Here is a 24,387-nt window from a genome sequence, read left to right on the forward strand (position 1 = left end):
TTACGTAATCGAAAACAAAATTGAGCTTTTTCAAATTTTCGGGGGGTGATTTTGCACAAAATTCATTAAAAATTTAATTTCTCAGCAACGGCTGAACCGATTTTGATCAAATTTTGAATGTCACAACTAGGCTACTAGCCGAACATTTTGGCATCATCATCAAGTTCCAAAAGAACGCAGCTTCCAAGTTTATCGAGCGACAACATTTTTTTTCGAAATTTTTTAAAACTCATTACCTAGAAAACGGCTGAACCGATTTTGATGAAACTTGAAATCTAAGTAGGCCTCTACGATCTCTATAATTTCGCATATTCACCATGATCCAAAAGTTCGTAGCTTTCGAATTAAATCAAAAATTCAAAGAAAATTGTATATACATATACACATACACGTACCTAGTACCTTGTGGTGCCCGGGTCTTTTATGGTAATTGTGGTATGATAAAGGTGTTTTGGTGTAGTTTGGATTTTTCATCATAGTTAGTCATAGAGGTGCCCGATACATAAACTTGGTACTTGCAGTGCCCGCCACAAAAATTTTTTTTCACCTTAGAGTGCATTTCACTCGATTCTGCATCGTTTTATATAAAAAGACCTTGTGGTGCCCGATTTGGGCGCCACAAGCCCAAAACCGGGCACCACAATGACTACGTATACTTAAAACGGGCACCACAATGACTAAGTTTAAATCTATATATATGTTACCGTTAAAGTATATAACTAGTTATTTCATACATTAACGAAAAAGTGTGAAATCGGATTTTTTTCTACACTTTACCTAGTTATTTCATACATACACGAGGTGTGTTTAGTTAAAGTGTGAATTCAATGAATGAACTGCGATAAAGTAAGAAATGAAGGTTAATTCAAAAGCTAGAACATATATGAGGGGTCATTCCACGTCAATTCAACCAAGAAGTGGTGAGGGGGGGATCGGCGATTTTTTTGAAATTTTTTCTGTGGAAAGACCTTCCGAACGGATAACCAATGGGGCAATGGCAGAAATCGCAGCCCTCTAGCCCTTTTTTAAAGGCTGCTAGGGGTTGTCAAAATTTTCAGTGAACTTGAAATATTATCCATTTCAGCAGTGGATTACTCGATAACCGCGATAAGTTACCTACCTACCTACCTACCTACCAAAATGGAACTTTTTAGAGGTTTTGAGCTTTTGAAAGGCTTTTTGGTGATATCATAAAAAATCAGTGTTGCCACTTTTTTTAAATGAAAAATTAGCTTGACAAGTTTCAAAACGTAATTTTCATATCATTCCGGCTCTCAGAAATTCTAAAAAAAAATATTATGGACAACTTTTTATGTTGAACAGCATATTAAAAAAATGGGATGGCATTATGTCGTAAAGTCGATTTTAAAAAATTGAAAGTTTGAGAAAAAATGCGATTTTTGATTTAAAACATGAAAAAATGTTTTGACTGGTGAAGATGACCCATTTGACCCCTACTTTTACATATCTGTTGAAAAAGTTGAGAAAATAAACGTTGCCAATGTGTAAAACATGGAATGAAGTGCAACTCAAAGTGTCATGCGAGCAAAAAGTGCTGTAATAAATAATTTTTTTTCAATTTTTGGAAGCTTTTTTTGTATCTAATGTTTTTTATCATGCTCAAAACTATATTTTCGTAATAAAATAATTTTCAACCGCTCATTTCATGATTTAACTGATCACACCTAGCTATTTCATGGAATAACTAGATTCTTCATACATTACCTAGGTGAACTGTGAACAATTTACTTGAATTAAATACTTTTTCGTTAATGTATGAAATAACTAGGAAATAACCAGTTATTTCATACATTACCTGGAGTAAATACTTTAACGGTAACATATATATCTATATAAACCTTATATAAGGAAACCTGAAATTTTGGAAATGAGCCTATCGTGATCCCAGACCCTCGAGGCCTCGAAACGTAAAGAAAAATCACTCCCCGACCCAACTCCCATTATCGCAACAAATACAATACTCCACTTTTCTCCGAAAAGTCGGTAAAACTAGTAAAATGGCAAAGTTCCAGTCAATGAGCAACGAGCATTTGAATTTTGTCAGTGTCAGTGCAAGGGCAATATTTTGCCACTCGCTGGCAAATGGAAAAGTTAGCTCAGTTCTGAAAGAACGTTGAACCTTGAACAGTGACGTCGCGAATGGGGTTCTGTAGGGGGGGGGGGGGGGGTGAGTACACGAATTGGACGACTGAAGTATTGATGTAGGACCGAGGACGACTGAAATATGGAAAATCAAGGCTGCCCAGAAAGAAATCTGTCACCGGAAGGGGGGAGGGCGAAGAAAAGACAAGTTAATTATGCTATTTGAGAGGATGGGTGCATCGTCCTTCTGCCGACAAAAAATTGTAATTTTGCCCTAATAATCAAAATTTTAACGTGCTGAGCACTGTGATATCAAAAAAATTTAAAAATCTAATGGTTCTGTTCCGATATGACTATATGAGTCCAATTTTGTACAGTGATGTCTGATGTAAATTAGCATGTTATTTCGAAATATACCTAACGCCATGTTCCAAAAAAAAATTTTTGACCTCCTTTTTCTTAACTTGAAAATTTCCATACCCCTTGAAACCCCCTGTGCAAAATCTCAAGCAAATTGTTTCATTTGGAGAGGTTGTAGCCATGTCAACTGAAATTTTAGAATGAAAATTCATCGTCAATTTGAGGGAGGGAAATTTTTTTCAAGTGTTCGTCTATAGAACTTGTTATTCTACATGAAAAGGACTAAAGCTGAGAATTTTTTCAAAATAATTTTTACACAGATTTTGGCATCATCATATTCGACGATTAACCTCTCAAAGTAGGTACTATAATTTGAAAAAAAGTTCAAAATTCTATACCACGTAAGTACAACCAGAAACCGGAGCAATTTGCAACTGAAATTTTCCATTTTCTGTCATTATGGAGAACATTAAAAACCCCACAGCTCCGCCAGAAAAATCGAAAAAACCTTGAACCAGTTTCGGTTCCAGTTCCAGTTCCAGTTCCAGTTCCAGATTCACATGATCCAGCTCTCTTTCTACGCGTGTCGCGTTGACTGATGCAGTATTCGACGCAGCACATGGTCAATCAGTTGTGCCTCATTGTTAAGGAAGTGCCCTATCGTGTTTAGTTTCATAAACATATTTTTTTAAAAAGTTAATTAAAATTTGAAATGACTCAAATCACTTGAACAATCCGGAGACGTTGTTCACTCTTCAAGCAGAGTTAACATTCAACTGGTGGTTTTTCTAGTTCATTTTGAATGCTGAAAGAAGTTCAATACAATCGCACATTCTGGTAGAAGGTAGGTAGATATGCAGAACTTTCTTTTTTTTTTAAAACGTACACATACCTACGTGTACTCCTTACTCAAGTTCTACCAAATTAATTCTAATGTTTTTGGATTCTAGATTTTCGTTCGAGTTGAATCTTTGTCCCAACATCGAGCCGAGCAGATAAAATGGCTGATACCCTATCTGCAGTTTACGATCTGGCCTATCCGAGCCCCGTCACACTGAAAGAAATCACATCCATCGTAGTAGTTGTGGAATTATGGCGTAGAGAAATCAACACATACCTTGAAAGTAACTATTCAGACAAATATTATTTGACCGGGCAGATTCGGCTGAAAAATCTAATCCCTGATATGCCATCGACAATTTACAATCAACTGTCTAACTATATCGTCACGTTTAGAAAATCGATTAAGAAATGGCTGCGGTATCATTGTTTCATCTCGTCGGATAACAACAAGGAGAGATGTTTTAATTACATATTACGCCGTTTCCACGATTTTGCATGGGACTGGAATGGCGCTATTAATTACGTTCGTACAGCCAAAAGGATGCTGCAGTGTGATCGATTCTCTCTTGATGAGAAATTCACGATTGCTTGTTTCTACTATTTCGAAGATGATATCAAACGGATTTGGCCTTCTGTCAGCACGAAGACGTGTGTGAAAGAAATTTCTGTTCATAAACAAAGACAATTGTTCTACTGGTCAAACGAACTACACATGCCACTCAATTCGCCTTGTCCATATTGCGGTCTAACTATTGATAGAGATGAAATGTTCAATTTCGACTCATTGGATAACCAGTCATCAGTGGAGTATTTTTGGAATCGGTTACCTTCAGAAGGACGATCGGGAACAGCTATCGTTATGTATGAGACACGCGTCGAATTATTCGCTAGGTTCATTTTACCACAATTGAGCGAATACCAACTAGAAGAGTTTCTCGCTGAACGTGCTTCTGGTTTGATATTCAGACTTTTGATGTGTGATTTGGGACGATGCAGCGTTCTTCCCGCTTGGATTTATATTAGAAACAAGATCAGTGGAGATCAATTCCTCAAACTAATTATGCACCCGCTGTTAGTAGAGGTTAAGGATGATTTCGTTGAGGAGTCGTTGGAACTTTGTTGTGAGATATGGTACAGTGCTCCTCAACATATGAAACAACTAGTAATTGATGAGTTGTTGAAAGAGCCACCGTTTCTCAGATTGAATTTGCAAATTGAGCGAACGAAACCGAGACAAATGAAATTTCTGATCGCAGTATTACACGATGCGACTTTCGAAGAGAGAAGCGCATTTTGGTACAAACATTGGCGCGCTTTGATCCGTGTCCCTGTAATCGAAGATTTACTCGAAATGACGAAGTTGTGCTTTCGCAACGAACACGAAATACGTGCGTTTAAAAACGACATCATGTGCAAGTACGATAATATCGATTATTATCGCATCACGTCGTCCCTGAAAAAAGGTCGTATCGATAAATTAAACAAGTATTTAGATTTTTGCTGCCCCGACGAGCAAATAAGAAGGCGGCTGAAACAGCGATTATTACATGCAAATATTAATTCGATGGTCAGCATTCGGTTCTATCATGAATTCAAACAGCTGAATGAGTTCATCAATGACGCTTTTGAAAGGAACGATGTTCGCGTTGAATTTAAAACCCATTTCATTACATCTTTCATGACCGAGAGGCTTTTATTCAAATTTATTCGTCAAGGTGATTTCGCTCTTCTTATGGGATTCGTTGAAACTTTTGTTTCGGGGCAACCGGCCATCGTGCCGTTGAAAAACCTTTTACTTGTTTATTTCAAAGAGCGGCTGATGGAGGGTGCGTTTCGTTCTATTCAGCTCAGTAATATCGATAATTTACGAAGATTTTTGATCTGGTTGTTGGGTAACGAAGACCAAGTTACCATGTTTTTCGTAACCTTGTGTAGTCGAAGCTGAAAAAGAAACGTTATAGGGGAGATGGAGGAAAACCTAACAAATTTCCTGAGAAGCTCCATTATTTTCTGATGTGGTATTTTAACCAAGATGATGAAGAAATTGCCGGTTTCAAACAACGATTAGGTATAGGTACCCGAAGAATAAGAGTTGTTTGTTCCTCGTTCATAAAATTGTGGGATTCTTGAAATTAAATCAGGTTTATCTATACCTATAATATAATGTATTTTTTTTTGTAATTCTCGTTTAATTTACCTATTTTTTGTGAATTGCATTCAATAAGATCTCTTTTTTACGGATTGTGGTACTCTACCTATGTATTTTTTAATTTTTTCGAATTGAAGCGTGGTTTTCCAAAACCCATTAAGTCACAAAAGTAAGTTCCGAGAAAAAGCATAAAACATACTCCCATTTCATTAGAGGGCTCATTTTGAGTATGCAACCAACCTAACATTGAAGTTTAGGTGTAGCTTGATATGATCCAACACGTGGTGTTGAGTTGAATGTTGCACAAGCGATTCCACACGCGTTGAAAAACATTGACTTAATGCGTTTTGGAAACCCAATAGACGTTTTATTGAAAAATGAGTATTCATTCAGGGAAATTATGAGGTAATTATAAAATAATTATAAAAATGAAAGTACCACCTTGTAGGAAAATCAATTTTCTAACAAAATGGTTCTTACTACTTTCTGTTTATTTTCAATCGTGCGTGCACAAATTGAAGAATTAAAAAAACACCACGCAAAAAGTACATTTTTTTTGCCTTTTCTCCTTTCCAGCTTCCATATTACCATTCAATTCAAAACTTCTTATTAAAAATTATGTTTCTAATTCATTTCTGAGGAATTTTGATTTTTTGAAGGTTTTTGCCTTATATTTTCGAATTACGTTGATGATATTGATGTCGTTTTCTCATGATTCGATACCACTGAGCGCGAAGTTCAAATGAAAAAGATTCCATATGTTGTAAAAGTAAGTATGTACCTTAATTTTGAAAATAGTGGAAATTTAGGAGAGGGCTGAGGGCCTCGGAGGGGCTGAGTGAGTGTAGCAGAGCGGTATCGAATCATAAGAAAACGACACCAAATTCATCAAAGTACCTTCATTTCAAAATCAAAAATAGTGGAAATTCAGGATGGGGCTGAGAGGTCCGAAGGGACTGCGTGAGTGTAGCAGAAAATTTGACGCCATATTCGCGCTCAGCGGTATCGAATTATAAGACACCGCCACCAATATCATCAAAGTAACTTCATTTCCAAAATAGTAAAAATTGAGGTGGTGGCTGAGGGCTCCGGAGTGGCTGTGTGAGTGTAAAACAAAATCTAACGTCATATTCGTGCTCAGCGGTATCGAATCATAAGAAAACGACACCCTACTCATCAATATTAATTTCCCCCAAAATTCCCATTTCACCCCCCCTCCCAACACACATTTTTCCAACTTTTCACCACGGCACACCAAAGCAAAAATGTCGAAAAAAGTATATGATGTTTGGGGGTCAAAAATACATCTACAAAACGTGTTTCTAAAATGTATCTCGCAATCTTCATAGTTGAAAACCATAAAATAGTTGGAAAAACCTATAACGCCATTTTGAGGGGTCAATATGAGGGGAGGGGGTTGAAAATTTTTGTGGGTATACCTCCTAAGGATGAACATAATTATACAACATACTAAAAAAATTTAAAATCAGTTCATATGGGGCTGAAGTAATTTCAAAAATGGGGATAGTGCGTTTTGGAATACCAAGTGCGCACTTCAACGATTTCACAAAACGCTGGGCAGAACATGGATAAAATAGGTATTTTAGGTAGGTATGTGTCTCAGGTGGTGTGTCCGGATGTCACAAACCAAATGGCGCGAAAAAGTCAATTTCGAAAAAAATTGACTTAATGCGTTTTGGAAAACCACGCTTCAATTCGTTGTCAGATGTTACCTGCTTGCAGAGGAGTATCTCAAGTGGTGGAAAATTATTTTTAGCGTTACCCAAAAATTGAAATAAATTGCAAACGTCCCATCTTTTCAAGTGTCGCATTGTTTCCATAAACTGTGAAATAAACTTTTCTTTTTGCTGAAATTGTCGAAGTCTCGCTTTTTTGCCAACATATTCAAAAACAGAGCTTTTTATTATCATAAAAATTGCAACAAAAAAAAAGGGTCTCCTTTTTTCGACGAAAACTGCAAAAAGTATCACTTTTTACTGATAATTTTCAAAATGTTGATTTTAGCTAAAAATCGAAAACAAATCGCGTTTTTTATCACACTGTTTCAAAATGTCGCTTTTTCGCCAAAAAAATTGCCAAAAAGTTCCCATCATTTTTACAGCACTTGCCCACAGCGATGGCAAAACTTTTACATTTCATTCTCTGTTTTCGGTTTCAAGTTTCAGTTTGAGTTTTTAACCAGTTTCAGATTGTAGTTCCATTTATTTTTCCATCAAATTCGTAGTTTCTAGGTATTTGGGAAATTCTGACGTGAATACAGTCGAGGAGCCCACTTAAGGATCTATTGCACAACCCCCCCCCCCGGTCGATCCACCGGGACAACCTTTTTTTTAAAGATGGAGTCCTAAGGAACATTTCTAGCCCTTGTACTAAAAAAAAAGTGGCCCTACTTACAAAATAGCGACTATTTTGATTGGCTGGTCAGCCGAATCGCAGATTTTGCGTTCCAAGTTTCCAACATAGGACTTGCACAACATTTTTCAAACTGTACAAAGGTAGATCGAAAGATCAAGCAAAAATTTATCATCTGTCAAAATTTCAAGTGCTAAAGTGCGTTTTTCGATTTTTGGTGAATTTTTGAAAATCAAATTTTGACCAAAAATGAGGGAAAAAATCAAAATTTTACCAAATTGACCAAGAAAGCTGAAATTTGAGATGAACCCTATTTTCAACATGCCAAATCGATTGGAAACTGTTTCAAACTGTTTTGAGCAGTTCTGAAGCCTTCATCAGATTTTTGAAACTCGAAATTCCCACAAATTTCACCAAAATGGAGTTGGAAAGCTGAAATTTATTCTGCAAACTAATTTCAATGCGCTACGAAGTACTGCAGGTGAATTTCAAGTCGTTTAGGAGCCTCCATCAGATTTTTGAAACTTTGAATTTTCACAAAATTTCATCAAATGGAGATGGAAAGCTGAAATTTACTCTACACTCCAATTTTAACAGCTTCTGAAGACGACTTCAGGTGTAGTTCAGGAAAATTAGATGAAAAAAAGGGTCATTGGGAAAAGTGAGATAGAAAGCTGAATTTTGGTATACTGGTCCATTTTTTTGTGCTGAACACGAATCCGATGAGTCCCCGGTCGTCCCTGGTGTGCGTTCTCCCCCAGAGTGGATCTAAGCCCCCCAAAACCAGTTTTTTGCAATTTTCTCCCCCGCATTGCATTTTAGCGAATAATGAGGTTAGATACAAGAATCTACGTCAAATTTCCGATCTAGTGATATATCAACTTTCCTTCTACTCCCAAGGGGGGTGGAACCACAACCATTCAAAAAAGGGGGGTTCCATGAAAAATACATAAAGGCTATAGGCGCCTAAGAGGGGTGAAATGGTCCCCGAAAGCGTTTAGCATAAAAGGTGGGTACCATAGAGAAACCTCCGCGCAAAAAATTTCAGATCCACACCCCCTCCCCTTTTTGCGGAACCCCCCTTTTTTGAAATTTCAGTAACACTTTTCTCAGCCCCATTTCAACCGATTTTGAAAATTTTTCTGGAAGTTATGTATATCCTTGATAGGTATCCCCACAAAAATTTTCAACCCCCTCCCCTCATATTTACCCCTCAAAATAGCGTTTTTCAACTTTTTCAATGCTTTTCAACAATGGTAAAACTTAAGGGGGCCAAGTGCTCTGGAGAGGGCTAGATGAGTTCAACAAAAAATCTGACGTCATATTCGTGCTCAGCGGTATCAAATCATAAGAAAACGACACCCTGTTCATTAATATTTAGTTATTTTCCCCAAAATTCCCATTTTACCCCAACCCTCCCTAAGACACATTTTTACACCATTTTGAGGGGTAAATATGAGGGGAGTGGGTTGAAAATTTTTGTGGGGATACCTATCAAGGATAGATATACACAACTTCCAGAAAATGAACTTATGTAATTTTCCCATAGCAATGAAACCAACATCATCAAAATAACTTTATTTCGAAAATTTGTGAAAATTGAGGGGGGCTGAAGGGCTTTGCAGAGGGGTAGGTGGGTGTAGTAGAAAATCTGAGGTCATATTCGTGCTCAGCGGTATCGAATCATATGTAAACGACACCAATGTCATCAAAATAACTATATTTCAAAAATCGTGAAAATTGAGGGCGGCTGAGGGGCTCTGGAGAGGGGTAGGTGAGTGTAGCAGAAAATCTGAGGTCATATTCGTGCTCAGCGGTATCGAATCATATGAAAACGATACCCTACTCATTGATAGTTATTTTTTTTTCAAAATTGCCATTTCACCCCCCCACCCCCTACGATACATTATTCCAAGTTTTCACCACGGCGCACCAAAGCAAAAATTTCTAATATAGTAATATGATGTTTGGGGGCCAAAAATACATCCAAAAAACGTGTTTACAAAATTGTACTTCGCAATCTTGATTGTTAATAGTCATAAAAAAATGGAAAAAACGCCATTTTGAGGGGTAAATATGAGGGGAGGGGGTTGAAAATTTTTGTGGGGATACCTATCAAGGATATACATAACCTCCAGAAAAATTTTCGAAATCGGTTGAAATGGGGCTGAGAAAAGTGTTACTGAAATTTCAAAAAAGGGGGGTTCCGCAAAAAGGGGAGGTGGTGTGGATCTGAAATTTTTCACGGGGTAGTTTCTCGATGGTACCCACTTTCAATGCTGATATCAACCCGAACGCTCTCGGGGCACATTTCACCCCTCTTATGCGCCGATAGCCCTTTTGTGTTTTTTAGAAAACCCCTCACATTTGAATGGTTCCTGCTCCACCCCACCTTGGGGGTAGAAGGAAAGTTGATATATCATTAGATTGGAAATTTGACGTAGATTCTTTTATCTAACCACATATTTTTCGCTAAAATGCAATGCGGGGGAGAAAATTGCAAAAAACTGGTTTTGGGGGGCTTAGATCCACAATAGGGGAGAACGCTCACCAGGGACGACCGGGGACTCATCGGATTCGTGTTCAGCACAAAAAAATGGACCAGTATACCAAAATTCAGCTTTCTACCTCACTTTTCCCAATAACCCTTTTTTTTCATCTAAATTTCCTGGACTAGTTCTGTGTCGTTTCAGTTTCGGGTACGATTACGAGTTTCCTGTAGTTTCAAACCGGTTCGGTTGCTCCGTCCCTTCCGTCTTTGAGGTACATGATAAAAATTGATAAGAAATGGCCCTCTCGAGCTAAAGCTAAATGTAAGTTTCGTAAAATCTGACGTGAAAATAAATGAAATCGACGAATTTCATTCGTGAAAACTTGATTCGCTTACAAAACCCCAGTGCGGCTCTACCTTTGAAGCCCGACCGTATAACCAGTTTTATTGTGAAAATAGAATGACGGAACGTTGTGTGTGAGGCAAGATCCAGGTAATGCAGAGCCGCTGCCAACCTATAGATTTTTGAAACGTTGAATTTACCAAGGATGCGAGTTGTCAGTGTATGCAACTAACACGAATGTCTCCCTTTTAAAATATGTACTTGATTTGATTTTAGATGGTAGCGGTCAGCGGGTGGGTCGATCCTGATTTTTTTTTTCAAACTGGTTCATTGTTCAATTGTTCATTTATAAATGCGACAGACGGAAATGCGTAGCTATGGTACAGCTACTTCCCTCTGTACACCCTCTACCTGCTCTATACTAACCATGTAACACATGTAACAGTAAACTGCTAAAGACCCTTCCGACTTCACCCCTCCCCCCCGATCTCCACCCATGAATGAATGAAATAGGAAGACGCGAAGTCGCGAATGGTTGAATAGCGGATCGTTATTTTAAGCATTCATTTTTATAAATTAACGTCAGTTGGATGGATTAGACAGAGACGAGACCTGTGTTGATGTTTTCCCCCGGCGTTATACATATTATTTATACGAATGTGATACGTAATACCCCTAATTTTAAGTAGCCTACTTACAAGGGAACCTCTTGAAGTGTCCGCCTCCAATTTTCGGAAAGAGCATGGTCTAAAACCCCCAAAACCAAATTTTCAGCTGCCCAATTTCATTTTTCGATTTTTGGCGAACGTTTGAAAATTCAAAATTGACTGTTTTTGGTGATTTATGCTTTCTTCAAAAACGTACGTATTTGATGAGTAATGAGTAAAAATGATCAAAACAAGTCCTAAAACTGATATTATTCCCCAAATCCAAACTTAACCATTTCCAACCATTCTGGAGCCTCCAGAACTATTTTTCAATTTCTCCAGGGGCTCCAGAAAGGCTGAAAATGAGGAAATTTACTCTTGTGGGCTTGATTAATGACGAAATACAGCGATTCGCGCATATTTCGATAATTTTCTCGCAAACGAGAAATTTTTGATTTTTGGATAGGTATTTTTATTATGAAAAAAGCTGGCCAAAAAACCACTCTTGAGGTGTCCCTTCCAGAATCGGCTCTAATGTGAACACATTCGTAAACAGGTCGAGCATAACACACAACTCGATTTTCAGATGCCCAACTTCATATTCACGTCTTCTGGAGCAAAATTCTGGAGAAATTGAAAAGTCGCGCTGAAGGCTCCAGAATGGCTGGAAATGGTTAAATTTGGATTTGGGGAATAATATCAGTTTTAGGACTTGTTTTGATCATTTTTACTCAAATACGTACGTTTTTGAAGAAAGCATAAATCACCAAAAAAAGTCAATTTTGAATTTTCAAACGTTCGCCAAAAATCGAAAAATGAAGTTGGGCAGCTGAAAATTTGGTGTTGGGGGTTTTAGACCATGCTCTTTCCGAAAATCGTGGCCTCGTTCAAATCAGTGGTGGACACCTCGAAAGGTTCTCTTGTTAGTCTAACTAGTCTTGCACGATGCCATAGTTGCTTTTAGAGCTTTTTAAAATGATGATCAAAAAATTTTTTTAAAAAACATATCAAATCATATACTTATAGAACAAAATGCTGTATTCTTTTGAATATTTTCCTCATGTTTTGTTTTCAAAAATAAGTACCTAACAGTTGGGAAAAAATTTAAAAAACAGAAGCAGTTGTTTGGAAAAAGAGAAATGTATAAGACAGCTATTGAAATGGTGATGAAGTTTTCATTAGATTTTCACCTAGGTACTACTTACGCGAAAAACATCGCGGCGTATTAGTGTTAGCTGTAAGTATTGGGTTGTATTTCTTTCGGACTTTCGCCATGTAAAAAATTAATATAAACTGTGAAAAAATCATTTTTTCGAGTTGTAACCACTACATTAAGCTAAAATTTGGAACATGAATCTAGCAATACCTATATAAGCGATATGTTAGTGCATTATTTCTTCAAAACATCCATTTTGGGAGTAAATTGATCAAAATTCATCAACTTTGAACAGAATAACGAGGTAATAATAATAACTGCACGATATAGGTAACTATACCTACCCAAACAAAAATTTATTTCCCTCCTAATTCGTGGTCACTGAGCTCGAATTTGAAGTCAATTTAATCCTCAATTCTCCAATATGAACCAAACCCTTACATTGTCAAATTTCACCCCAAAATTTTTTTTTTTTTTGAAGAAACAGTAGGTATAGGTACCAAAATATCGCTAATGTAGGTATATTATTGCTAGATTCTTATTTCAAATTTTTGATCTAATAGTTACAACGCGAAAAAATGATTTTTTCACAGTTTATATTTTATTATTCACATCCATACGTTGAAGACGTTTAGTTCTGATCACTTTTTTTACCATACGAATCGTTAACTTAAAAAAGACAAAAAAAAATGTAGAAAAAAAATCAAAATTCGTCCATTTTGAACTAAATACATAGGTATACCCAGAAAATAAATTCGAAACAGGCCTACCCACTCATTCGAGGTCGCTAAACTCGAATTTTGATTCCATTTTTATGCAATTGTAAACCCTGCCCCCTCAAGCGCATTTTACTACAAAATTCACCCCCACTCTTGACAATTTTATTTTTGTTGAAAAAAAAATCTACAGGCCTATCAATGGTGTATTGATTCGGCCATATACAAAAATTCAGCTCATTCGGTAGGTTTGTGACCAAAATAACCCCAAAAAACGCATTTTTGGTACATTTCTCACCTAAGCGAGAAATATCCATGTGCTGTGTATGAGCTGTAGTACACTTTGTATCGTGATCTTAAAAACGAGTAAAAATAGGAAAAAAATTCATTTTCTGAAGTTGTAATCGTCGGAAGAAGCTGAAATCTGGTACATGACTGTTTCAGTACCTCATTGATGCGTGTGTACAAAAATTTTTCCAAAAAAAAAAATTCAATAGGAGGGGGGCGGGTCTTGAGATACACTTTGTGGTGAGAGTTCTGGGTTGAAATTTGGGCTGAAATGGAATCATAATTCGAGTTCCGCGATCTCGAATTAGGAGGGGGGGCTGTTTGGGGTTAATTTTCTGCTCATATTTAGCTCAAAATGGACAAATTTTGATTTTTTTCAAAATTCTTTTTTGTCTATTTTTAAGTAAACGATTCGAAAAATCAAAAAAATTATAAGAGCTAAACTTCTTCAGCGCATGAAGCTCTGCAGTAACACAAAGTTTGAAATGTTAACTACCTACTTTCTCATTCCTATTTCCTATCAACTCGAATGGGGTGAAGAAATTGGGAACTCAACATTTTCAAACCTTATGTTCCTGTAGAGCTCCATATGCTGAAGAAGTTTAGCTCTTATAATTTTTTCGATTATACGAATCGTTTACTTAAAAATAGACAAAAAAGAATTTTGAAAAAAATCAAAATTTGTCCATTTTGAGCTAAATATGAGCAGAAAATTAACCCCAAACAGCCCCCCCTCCTAATTCGAGATCGCGGAACTCGAATTATGATTCCATTTCAGCCCAAATTTCAACCCAGAACTCTCACCACAAAGTGTATCTCAAGACCCGCCCCCCTCCTATTGAATTTTTTTTTTGGAAAAATTTTTGTACACACGCATCAATGAAGTACTGAAACAGTCATGTACCAGATTTCAGCTTCTTCCGACGATTACAACCTCAGAAAATGAATTTTTTTCCTATTTTTACTCGTTTTTAAGATCACGATACAAAGTGTACTACAGCTCATACACAGCACATGGATATTTCTCGCTTAGGTGAGAAATGTACCAAAAATGCGTTTTTTGGGGTTATTTTGGTCGCAAACCCACCGAATGAGCTGAATTTTTGTATATGGCCGAATCAATACACCATTGATAGGCCTGTAGATTTTTTTTTCAACAAAAATAAAATTGTCAAGAGTGGGGGTGAATTTTGTAGTAAAATGCGCTTGAGGGGGCAGGGTTTACAATTGCATAAAAATGGAATCAAAATTCGAGTTTAGCGACCTTGAATTAGTGGGTAGACCTGTTTCGCATTTATTTTCTGGTTATATTCAATCTTATTCCGCCCAAGATTAATGAATTTTGATTTTTTCAAAATTCTGTTTTGCATTGAATGTGAACTGCCTACTTCTCGCTTAATAGGTACTTGTGCGGAAACTTGTGATTTACATTAGCAGTCCATATCAAAGAGGTATAATGTCAATGGAAAGATAGGTGAGCGATTGACATGTGAAAAACCAATAGCTCGTACTTGACCATTTTCTTAAAGCCAAAAGTTCTTTTGAAAAAAATTAAAATTCATCAATTTTGGGGGAAAACTGCAATTAAGATAGATAACTGAAAATATATATTTTTCCCATACTAATTTGAGGCTATTGAACTCGAATTTGAGGACAATTTTATTTCAAATATGAATTTAACACCGCCATGATCAAGTTGACGCCAAGAACCGCCTCTCACCTACATTTATTTTTTGTTGTCTATTTTGTACAACACTTCAACGATGTAATAAGCCACAACTTTATTTTTAACTGCCTAAATTAATTGCCAATCAGTGCATAAAATAACATGTAAACTAACTACGATTATGTCACCAGAATTTCATTCTACAATTCGGCAAATTGGTACTGGGTAAAACCGTAAAATTCAGCAAAATTTCGGATAAGAGCCTGAGATAAAAGAAAAACATTATTTTTTACTTCTTGAAACACAAATTTTCAAAGACTTTTGCCCTCGCTTCGCTCAGGTTTGTATTCTTTTTTTTTCGAAGTCAAGATGGAAATTTCCAACAAAAAAATCAAGTTTAAAAATACTTACACTTTTCATCTCACATAAAAAAAAAAACATTCGTTTTTATGCCCTCGAAATACAAATCGCTTGGGCTTGTTCTGTTTCCTTTTTCAAAATGAACTTCCTTCAAAAAACCTCATTCAAATTCTCAAATTTTCAAATCCGAAAAATAAACTCTTCATCCTCACATAAAAAAAACATAGTTTTTATACCTCTCAAAATACGAATCGCTTGGGCTTGTTCTGTTTCCTTTTTCAAAATGAATTTCCTTCTAAAAATAAACCTCATTCAAATTCTCAAATTTTAAAATCCGAAAAATAAACTCTTCGCCATCACATTAAAAAAAATATCGTTTTTATGCCTCTCGAAATACCTACTGTAATTCAAAAGTTCCCTAGCGACCTATCAAAATGGGTGTGAATTTCGCGAGAATTACAAATATTTCAACGAAAATTATTTTACAGCAGTTTTTTGAAGAATTTTAAGCTCAAAATCGAGTCGTGATTTTTAAGATTTTTGAAAACATCATGGGACCAATTAAAATGGGTTAAAATTTCGCGGGAAACTGAAATATTTCGACGAAAATTTATCGCGAGCATTAATGCAGAACTTAGAGCCTCGAACTAGGTATATTGAGGGTAGATCACGAAAAAAAAAAAGAAAAAAACTGCCGATTTTCACCAATTTCACCAAAAACCGTCATTTTGAGTTGAAAGTTGTACTGCAAAATTCTAGCTCCAAAAGTGCCCCTAAAGGGAAAACATGTGCCCTCGAAGTTGGGGTATTTTCGAAATAAAACCGTGTTTTTTTTTTACTGTAGCCCACGCAAGTAGTTTTGAGAAAAATTACGACCCAGTCCTAAATCAATATATTTGAGATTCTGCGTCCATTCTATGCTATTATTTTTAATTGTTATTGCCAATTTCGAGAAATCACCAATCTTTCTCGATTTTTTGAAACCTAAAATATTGGCATTACTGCGTTCCACAATATTCCCCAGTTTCAGAAATACATATATTATTTTTCAATATTTTTTCGTCACTGTACCGAAACTTTTGCGAAGAAAATATTTTCAAAACACCAACTACTAATACCCCCGCCCCATTAAAAAAAAAGATTTGCAAATTTTCAATCGCTCAGTAGAACTTTAAAAGTGGCCTTGGATTTTGGTGACAATAGCATAGATCGACGCAGAATCTCAAATACCTATGTACTTTCATTATACTGTTTCATCCATATATTTTGAGTGAATACAGATTTTTCTTCAAAACTTGTTGAAGCATGATTTTTTTCCCTTGAAAAAGGCGTTTTTTAACATTTTTTTAAAGGTACCCAACAATGTTTCATCAAAATTTCAGAAATCCGAGGACAAGGGCATTTCACCTATTTTACCCAGGTATACCCTTTGACCCACCATTTCAAATGGCCGGGTGATGACTTCTATAGAAAGTAGACCTAAAGATACATAGGCCTATTTGACGAAAAAATCGTTTTAGTATGTTTTTTCGTTCCACAGTAATGTCGATTAAGTTTTCTTGTGTACCCCTTCTCCCCCCGATTTGATGAAAAATTCTGAAAAAAATCAGGGAAGTACCCCTAATATGTATCCTGTAACTATATTCGTTTACAGAATAAATTTATCTCAAACACGCGCTGAAGTAGAATTTTTCTCCTGAAAAACGCGTTTTTTAGCCCCCCGGATGAGGGGGTGGGGTGGGGAGCGGGCTATGGGCCCAAAATTAGTTTTTGGGGGTACTAAACATACCCTGTGAGTTTCATCGAAATCCGAGGTTAAGGGCATTTTGCCTATCTTATCAGGGGGTACCCTTTCATTCGACGATTCGGCAAATTGGTACTGGGTAATATTCGGCAAGATTTATTATTTTTTACTTCTTGAAACACAAATTTTCGAAAACTTTTGACCTCACTTCGCTCGGGTTTGTATTCTTTTCTTTTTCGAGATCAAGATGGAAATTTCCAAAAAAGAAATCAAGTTTAAAAATACACTTTTCGTCTCACTACATAAAAAAAAACATCGTTTTTATGCCCTCGATTCGCTTGGGCTTGTTCTGTTTCTTTTTCAAAATGAACTTCCTTCAAAAAACCTCATTCAAATTCTAAAATTTTAAATCCGCCGAAAGCTTCAGAACGGCGCAAAACTGGGTAGGTATAGGTACCTACGATTACTTATTAATTAGATGAATAATTTGAAGAGTGTAAAAACAATTTTCGCTTGTTAGGTACTTTGATACAGGTAATTGTGTACGTTTGGATTTTTTATTGAAAATAAAATAAATGCCTGGGGGAATTTTTGATTAGAAGTGCGTGAAAAAGACAGTGAAAAAATTCGTCAGAAACTTTAGAACAATGTTTTAAACCACCTTCAGGCATCAAAGTCAAGATGTCAAGATAATTGTATCCATAACATAGTATTTTTTAGTCAAATGAAGAAGAACAGTGATTTACAATAAAAGAAATGTAGGAAAGGCACTAGTATTCATTCCCTTTCAGTTTTATCGGAGTTCGGATGTCTTGATGTAAGGGGTATGGTCAGGTCAACTTTATCATTCGTCATCCTATTCATTGTTATAATACAATAATGCTGGTGCCAGTCACTTGCCTTGGTAAAGTCGTAAAGAACAGCTGTTGCGTATGGACAAATCATCCACCACATTCCATGAAAAACACGACGAAAAAACTGGTTATACTTTTCGCCTGATCAAAAAAAGAAGTTTTTATTTTGAAAGGGAACATGCACTGGCTGTATTCAACAATTTACATTTATTTGCGTCAATCCTGTAGTGGTAACCCTGAACCATATGACTGATAATCATGGCTGCTGCGTTGCCAATAGTAAGTCCCGGACGGCCCGGGTCGGACTCCAAAGGCAGTACCCCCAGGGCAAGTTTTTTTATTATACAACTTTAGGAGTTAGCTGATTGATTTTGAATGCTGAAAGGAGTTCAATGATTAGGATGGTATGTAAAATTCGCATTATTTAGTCGAGTACCCAAATGCAACCGTAGCAGCTGTCAAATTATACTCAACTACTCATTTTAACTTTTTGTTTTCTAGATTTTTCGTCCAAATTGAATTTACGCGGCCGAGCACCGAGTCGAGGAGTAATTTAAAATGACTGAAACCGTATCCGAAGTATACGATCTGGCCTATCCGAGCCCTATCACGCTGAAAGAAATCTCATCCATCGCAGTAGTTGCTAGTGGTGTTGATATATCGATATCTTAAACGATATATCGATATGAGATCCAATATCGACATATCGATATGAAAAATCAATATCGACGATATATCGTATCGTCAAAAATTGAGGAAAAAATGCACGAAAACAGCCAAAAATATGAGTAAAAATTGAAATTAGAAAGAAATTTTAAAAATTTTTTCAAAAAAAAATTTTCTCACTTTTTTAAAAATCTATAAAAAAACTTTTTGTCGTACCAAATTTTTTGCAGTTGTTAATTCGCAATTAAACTTAAATGACTGAGTATACAAATGGGAAAAATAGGTACTTTCAAGGCAATATTGAAGATATCGATATATCGAATCGATATCTGTTGGAAAAATATCGTGATATATCGATATAAAATTTTTCTAAATATCAACATCACTAGTAGTTGCAGAATTATGGCGCAGGGAAATCTACGCATACCTCGAAAGTAATAATTCGCGCAAATTTATTTTGCCTAAACATATTCGGCTGAAAAATCTAATACCTGATATGCCATCGACCATCTACAATCAACTGTCCAGCTATACGATGTTTAGAAAATCGATCAAGGAATGGGTATGGTATCATCGTGGTAAAGTTTTCAGCTCAGAGAATAACTATAGCACCGAGGGCAGTTGTCTTAATGACATATTAAGCCGTTTCCACGATTTTTCATGGGACTGGAATGGCGCTATTCATTACGTTCGTACAGCAAAAAGGATGCTGCAGTGCGATCGATTCTCTCTCGAGGAGAAATTCATAATCGCTTGTCTGTATTGTTTCGAAGATGATATCAAACGAATTTGGCCCTCTGTCAGCACGAAGATAGATTTGAAGAAATTTGGGTTGTATGAATTTCCACAATTGTTCTACTGGGCGAACGAACTACACATGTCACCCTATTCAAGTTATCCACTTGATCACGATTTATCTATATATGAAATTCTCAGTTTGAGCAATCCTCATAACAGTCATAACCACTCATCTCTGGAGTATTTTTGGAATCGAATACCTTTTAATAGGAGGGAGGCAACGGTTATTTTAATGCATATAAAATACGTCGAATTATTCGCAAGGTTCATTGTACAACAATTAAGAGAACACGAACTGGAAGTGTTTCTCGCTAGACGTGCTTCCGGTTTGATATTCAGTCTTTTAATATGCGATTTTGGACGATGCAGCGTTCTTCCTACTTGGATGTATATTAGAAACAAGATGAGTGGAGATCAATTCCATATACTGATTATGGACCTGCTGTTTATAGAGGCTATGGGTGACCTCATTGAAGAGTCATTGACACTTTGTCTTGAGATATGGTACAGTTCTCCTCAGCATATCAAACAACCGATATTTGATGATTTGGTTTTCAAGGAGCAGCGGTTTCTCAGATTCAGATGGACAATTAGGCCATCGAAACCGAAACGAATGAAATTGCTAATCGCCGTATTACACGATGCCACATTGGAAGAGAGAAGCGCATTTTGGCACAAACATTGGCGTGCTTTGATCCGCGGCACTGTAATCAAAGATTTATATGAATTGATCAAGTTGTGCTTTCGAAACGAAGATGAAATAAGTTTATTTAAAAGCGACATCATGTGCAAGTACGCAAATATCGAATATTATTGCATCACGTACCTGAAAGAAGGTCGTGTCAATAAATTAAACGAGTATTTAGATTTTTGCTGCATTGACAAGCAAAAAAGAAGGCAACTGAAGCAGCGATTATTACGCGAATATTGTTTTTCGAAGGTCAACGACCGGCTGTATCACGCATTCAAACCGCTGAATAAGTTCATCGATGATGCTTTTGAAAGGAACGATGATCGGGTTGAATTTAAAAACCAATTTATCTCGTCTCCTAGAACCGAGAAGTTTTTGATCGAATGTATTAGCGAAGGTGACTTCATGCTTCCTATGGAATTCGTTGATACTTTTGTTTCGGAGCAACAAGCCATTGTGTCGTTGAAATCTCGCTTATTTGATCGTTTCAAAGAGCAGCTGATTGATGGTTGGTTTCGTACTGTTCAGCGTGTGAATATCGATCATGTACGAAGAATTTTGATCTGGTTGTTGGGTAAAGAAGACGAAGTTACCAGATTCAAGCAATCGTTACCGGTTGATAATATTTTTCGTAACATCGTGAAAAAGAGAGGTACAAGGAGAGCTGGCGATAAACGCAATGAATTTCAAGGCAAGCTCGATAATTTTTTGAAGTGGTATTTCAACGAAGATGGTAAAAAAATTGAAAGTTTTAAACGACGGTTTCCTAAAATGAATTAAAGTTGTTGGTTCCTCGTTCCTAGGATTGTGTGGTTTTTAAAATTGAAACTGGTTATTCTAATTACCCACTAATTTCGTGTTAGATTTATCCAATTTAGTGTAAATTGCGTACAATATATGATATCTTTTTGAAGGATTGAGGCGTTTTTTAATTTTTTCGATTTGGTTGTATCGTTACTTAATATATTGTGGAAGAGTATCCAAATGAATGGAGAATTGTTTGAATTGAATGAAGAAAATTCTCAAAGAACCAAAAATTTGATTCGGAGCTACTAAAATTAAATTACAACCCTGATAAAGCTGAAAAACAATCAGTGCGAGTTTCGAGCATCCTAGAGTTCCCATTCCCCCGGGTGGGGGTGGGGGGGGGTCTAGTTTTGAGAAAAGTGATCTAAGAGGAGCTAAAGTGAAATTCAGCTTCTAAGAACTCGTATATACATACTTATATCCTGTCTTTCTGAGCTCTTTCGAACGGGAGGACTCTGATGAATAATTTTAGTGTTATGAATGACAGCCCATTCAGAATAAGTCGAGTATTACCTTTTTTTAAATGCCGAAAATTAAGTTTTTTCAAATCTTAGGTCTACTTTAAAAGTAATCACGCACTTTTGTAATTTTTCATCTGGGTACTTTGCCTTTTCAGCGTTACGGTTACAAAGCCCTAGTTTTCCACTACTAAGTACATTAAAAATTCATTGCATGAAAAACGAATGCTGGATTCGAGTTTAACTTGTCGAAACTCCTCGATTACTACACTTTTCACGATGGTATCATTTTGGTCAAACTGTACAAATTCAGTTTTTTGACAGATTTTTTTTGCATTCACGAAAATGAGAATTTTGAAAATGTGATCGAACGATTGCGAATAGTGACATAATTGGGGTATTTTGACCGGCTGCTAATCCCAAAGAAAAATCAAAATTCAAAAAAATTCAAAAAATAAACGAAATTTCAATTTTTTGCCATGAGTGTGATTTTTATCAACTTGATATAATACGAGGCCACTTAAATCATTACGAATGGGGAAAAAGAGGGAGATGAGAATCCCTTCCTTACATGGTGAGATTTTGAATAATTCCCTAAGGGTGGAATTATTCTCCTAAATTGCCAAGATAGTTCAGAACGTGAGAACAGACCCATGCAAATAATCTACAATACACACAGTCTTGTTGTAAAGAAATAAATAAGGAAATTCATTTTATGCAACAATTTAAAGGATTTATTAATACGTACCTCTACCTATTTGTACATAAGCTCAACTTAGACCTTTCGACACAATGTAGTTGCCTACAATATATGTAGCTATTAACTCCCTGTAAGTATATTCGTAATTTTGAACCCTTTTTTTAGAACCCCATTTTAGGCACCCCTAAAAAAGGTGTTTAGTAGGTATGCATATTTTTTCAAATAAATTGAAGAATTTACATTTGAAACACACTAGCAAGTGCTCGATAATTTTTCATATGATTTTTCCTGTAACTTTCAAAATTGAGATATTTATTGGGTCAAATTATGAAAATTTTACTTTGATGAAATCTTGTAAACGTGATTTTAGCGTCTTCCGAATTTGACCCAAAATAACTCAATTTTGAACGTTACAGGAAACATTATATGAAAAATTATCGAGCACTTGCTAGTGTGTTTCAAATGTAAATTCTTCAATTTATTTGAAAAAATATGCATAAACGCCTTTTTTAGGGGTGCCTAAAATGTGGGGGGGGGCTGTATAAAAATACGAATCTTACAGGGAGCTTAATTCAACGTTTTCATCCAGATAATCGAATATACACCTCAAAACATTACGTTTGACGCAAATCGCAGGTTTCTAGTTTTTCAGGGGTTCCCGAAATATCGAGATTACAAAAAATTGGAAAATTGGATTTTTGAGTACTACTAGCGAAAATTTTTATTGAACTCAAAATTTGGTAGGATGGAGGTCTTTCAGATACTAATAAACTGTAAAAAGCTTTTTAGCGGGGCTCAAAAGGGTAGGTTCAAATTCAAAATGGTGGTTCCAAAATTTCCCAAAAATCAAAACCCTCTCAATTACTGCCCCCGAGGGTCGAAAATAGGAAAATCTCCTCGCAGTCGCATAACGTACCTAAACCTGGTTCAAACAGATATTTTGCTCTAAAAAAGGTTTTGAAAACAATACAATACTCAGTGGTTCCTAAAATCATTTTTTTATGCGCAACTATGGGAACCCCTGGAGCCCAAAAAATGGTGATTTTGGGTTAACTAACCACGGATTCGTATTTCGGACATTTATTACAACATTTTTAGAGTAATCGAGTCGAAAACCAGGTGGGGCCAAAAAATGGCCTTATCGCAACTCCTCCTTTTTCGATGATCTGAAGTAAAACAACAAACATTTTGTTTCGTTTATTTTTTTTTTTCAGTTATACTGTTTCGGTTTTTCTCTGGTGAACACGGAACCGAAACCCTGAAGCAGTTTCGGATTGTTTCAGTTTCAGTAGTTCCTTTAGTTCATCACATCATCACTAGCGCTCTCTTTCCTACCACAACCACATTCTGCACATTGCCTATTCGATTGATTAGGAAGTGTTCTGTTCTTTCCTGCTTCGTTTTGTAAAAAATTTTCGAAGTCATCTCACATTACTCAAATCACTTGAACAATTCGGAGACGTTGTTGATTCTTCAAGCTGTGTTTACTGTTTTCAACATTCCACGTGCGGTTTTCTTAGTTCATTTTGAAAGCTGAAAGAAGTTCACTGTTATTATTTAATCATTCATTCTGAATTTCTGATGAAAGGTAAGCAGAATTCACACCACCTCGTACTACATAGGTACCTGTACTCACTCCTTACCAAAGTTCTATATCCTAACTAGGTAGTATAGGTAATTCTAACGTTTTTGGATTCTAGATTTTCGTTCGAATTGAATCTTTGTCCAAACATCGAGCTGAGCTGATAAAATGACTAATTCCGTATCCGTAGTGTACGATCTGGCATTTCCGAGCCCTATAACACTGAAAGAAATCTCATCCATCGTAGTAGTTGCAGAATTATGGCGTAGGGAAATCGACGCATATCTTGAAAGTAATAATTTGTACAAATTTAATTTGACTCAACACATTCGTCTGAGAAATCGAATCCCCGATATTGTTAGCAGAGAAAAAGCAAATAACGTTTTTACATCTTTATTGGTCAACTGACTTTATAAAACTAAACCATCATCTCGTCACTAACCTCTAACCTATACCTATTACCTACCTAGACTATATTCTTAGAAACTAAAATGGCAACCAACTGCCGGATGTTATACTGATACGATAATAATATCTATCATGCTATGATTGCTGACTCAACAACACCTCCCCAATCATAGCATACTAGCCT

At 36.2% G+C, this 24,387-nt stretch overlaps 2 protein-coding genes across 2 annotated transcripts; both read left to right on the plus strand.

The window, feature by feature from the left end:
• The first annotated feature begins 2,955 nt into the window (after positions 1-2,955).
• LOC135834039 (uncharacterized) lies at positions 2,956-7,273 on the plus strand. The gene is made up of 2 exons (XM_065347879.1): positions 2,956-3,307; positions 3,414-7,273. Exon 2 carries the CDS (start codon positions 3,464-3,466, stop codon positions 5,249-5,251), a length of 1,788 nt encoding a protein of 595 aa, XP_065203951.1. The 5' UTR covers positions 2,956-3,307; positions 3,414-3,463; the 3' UTR covers positions 5,252-7,273.
• A 10,818-nt stretch (positions 7,274-18,091) lies between these two features.
• LOC135834076 (uncharacterized) lies at positions 18,092-21,166 on the plus strand. The gene is made up of 3 exons (XM_065347916.1): positions 18,092-18,497; positions 18,595-18,739; positions 19,158-21,166. The coding sequence occupies exons 2-3, from the start codon at positions 18,652-18,654 to the stop codon at positions 21,026-21,028; spliced, it is 1,959 nt and encodes a 652-aa protein (XP_065203988.1). The 5' UTR covers positions 18,092-18,497; positions 18,595-18,651; the 3' UTR covers positions 21,029-21,166.
• Positions 21,167-24,387: the final 3,221 nt, after the last annotated feature.

The sequence above is a fragment of the Planococcus citri genome, chromosome 1 (genome assembly GCF_950023065.1).
Source record: "Planococcus citri chromosome 1, ihPlaCitr1.1, whole genome shotgun sequence".
Taxonomy (NCBI): domain Eukaryota; kingdom Metazoa; phylum Arthropoda; class Insecta; order Hemiptera; family Pseudococcidae; genus Planococcus; species Planococcus citri.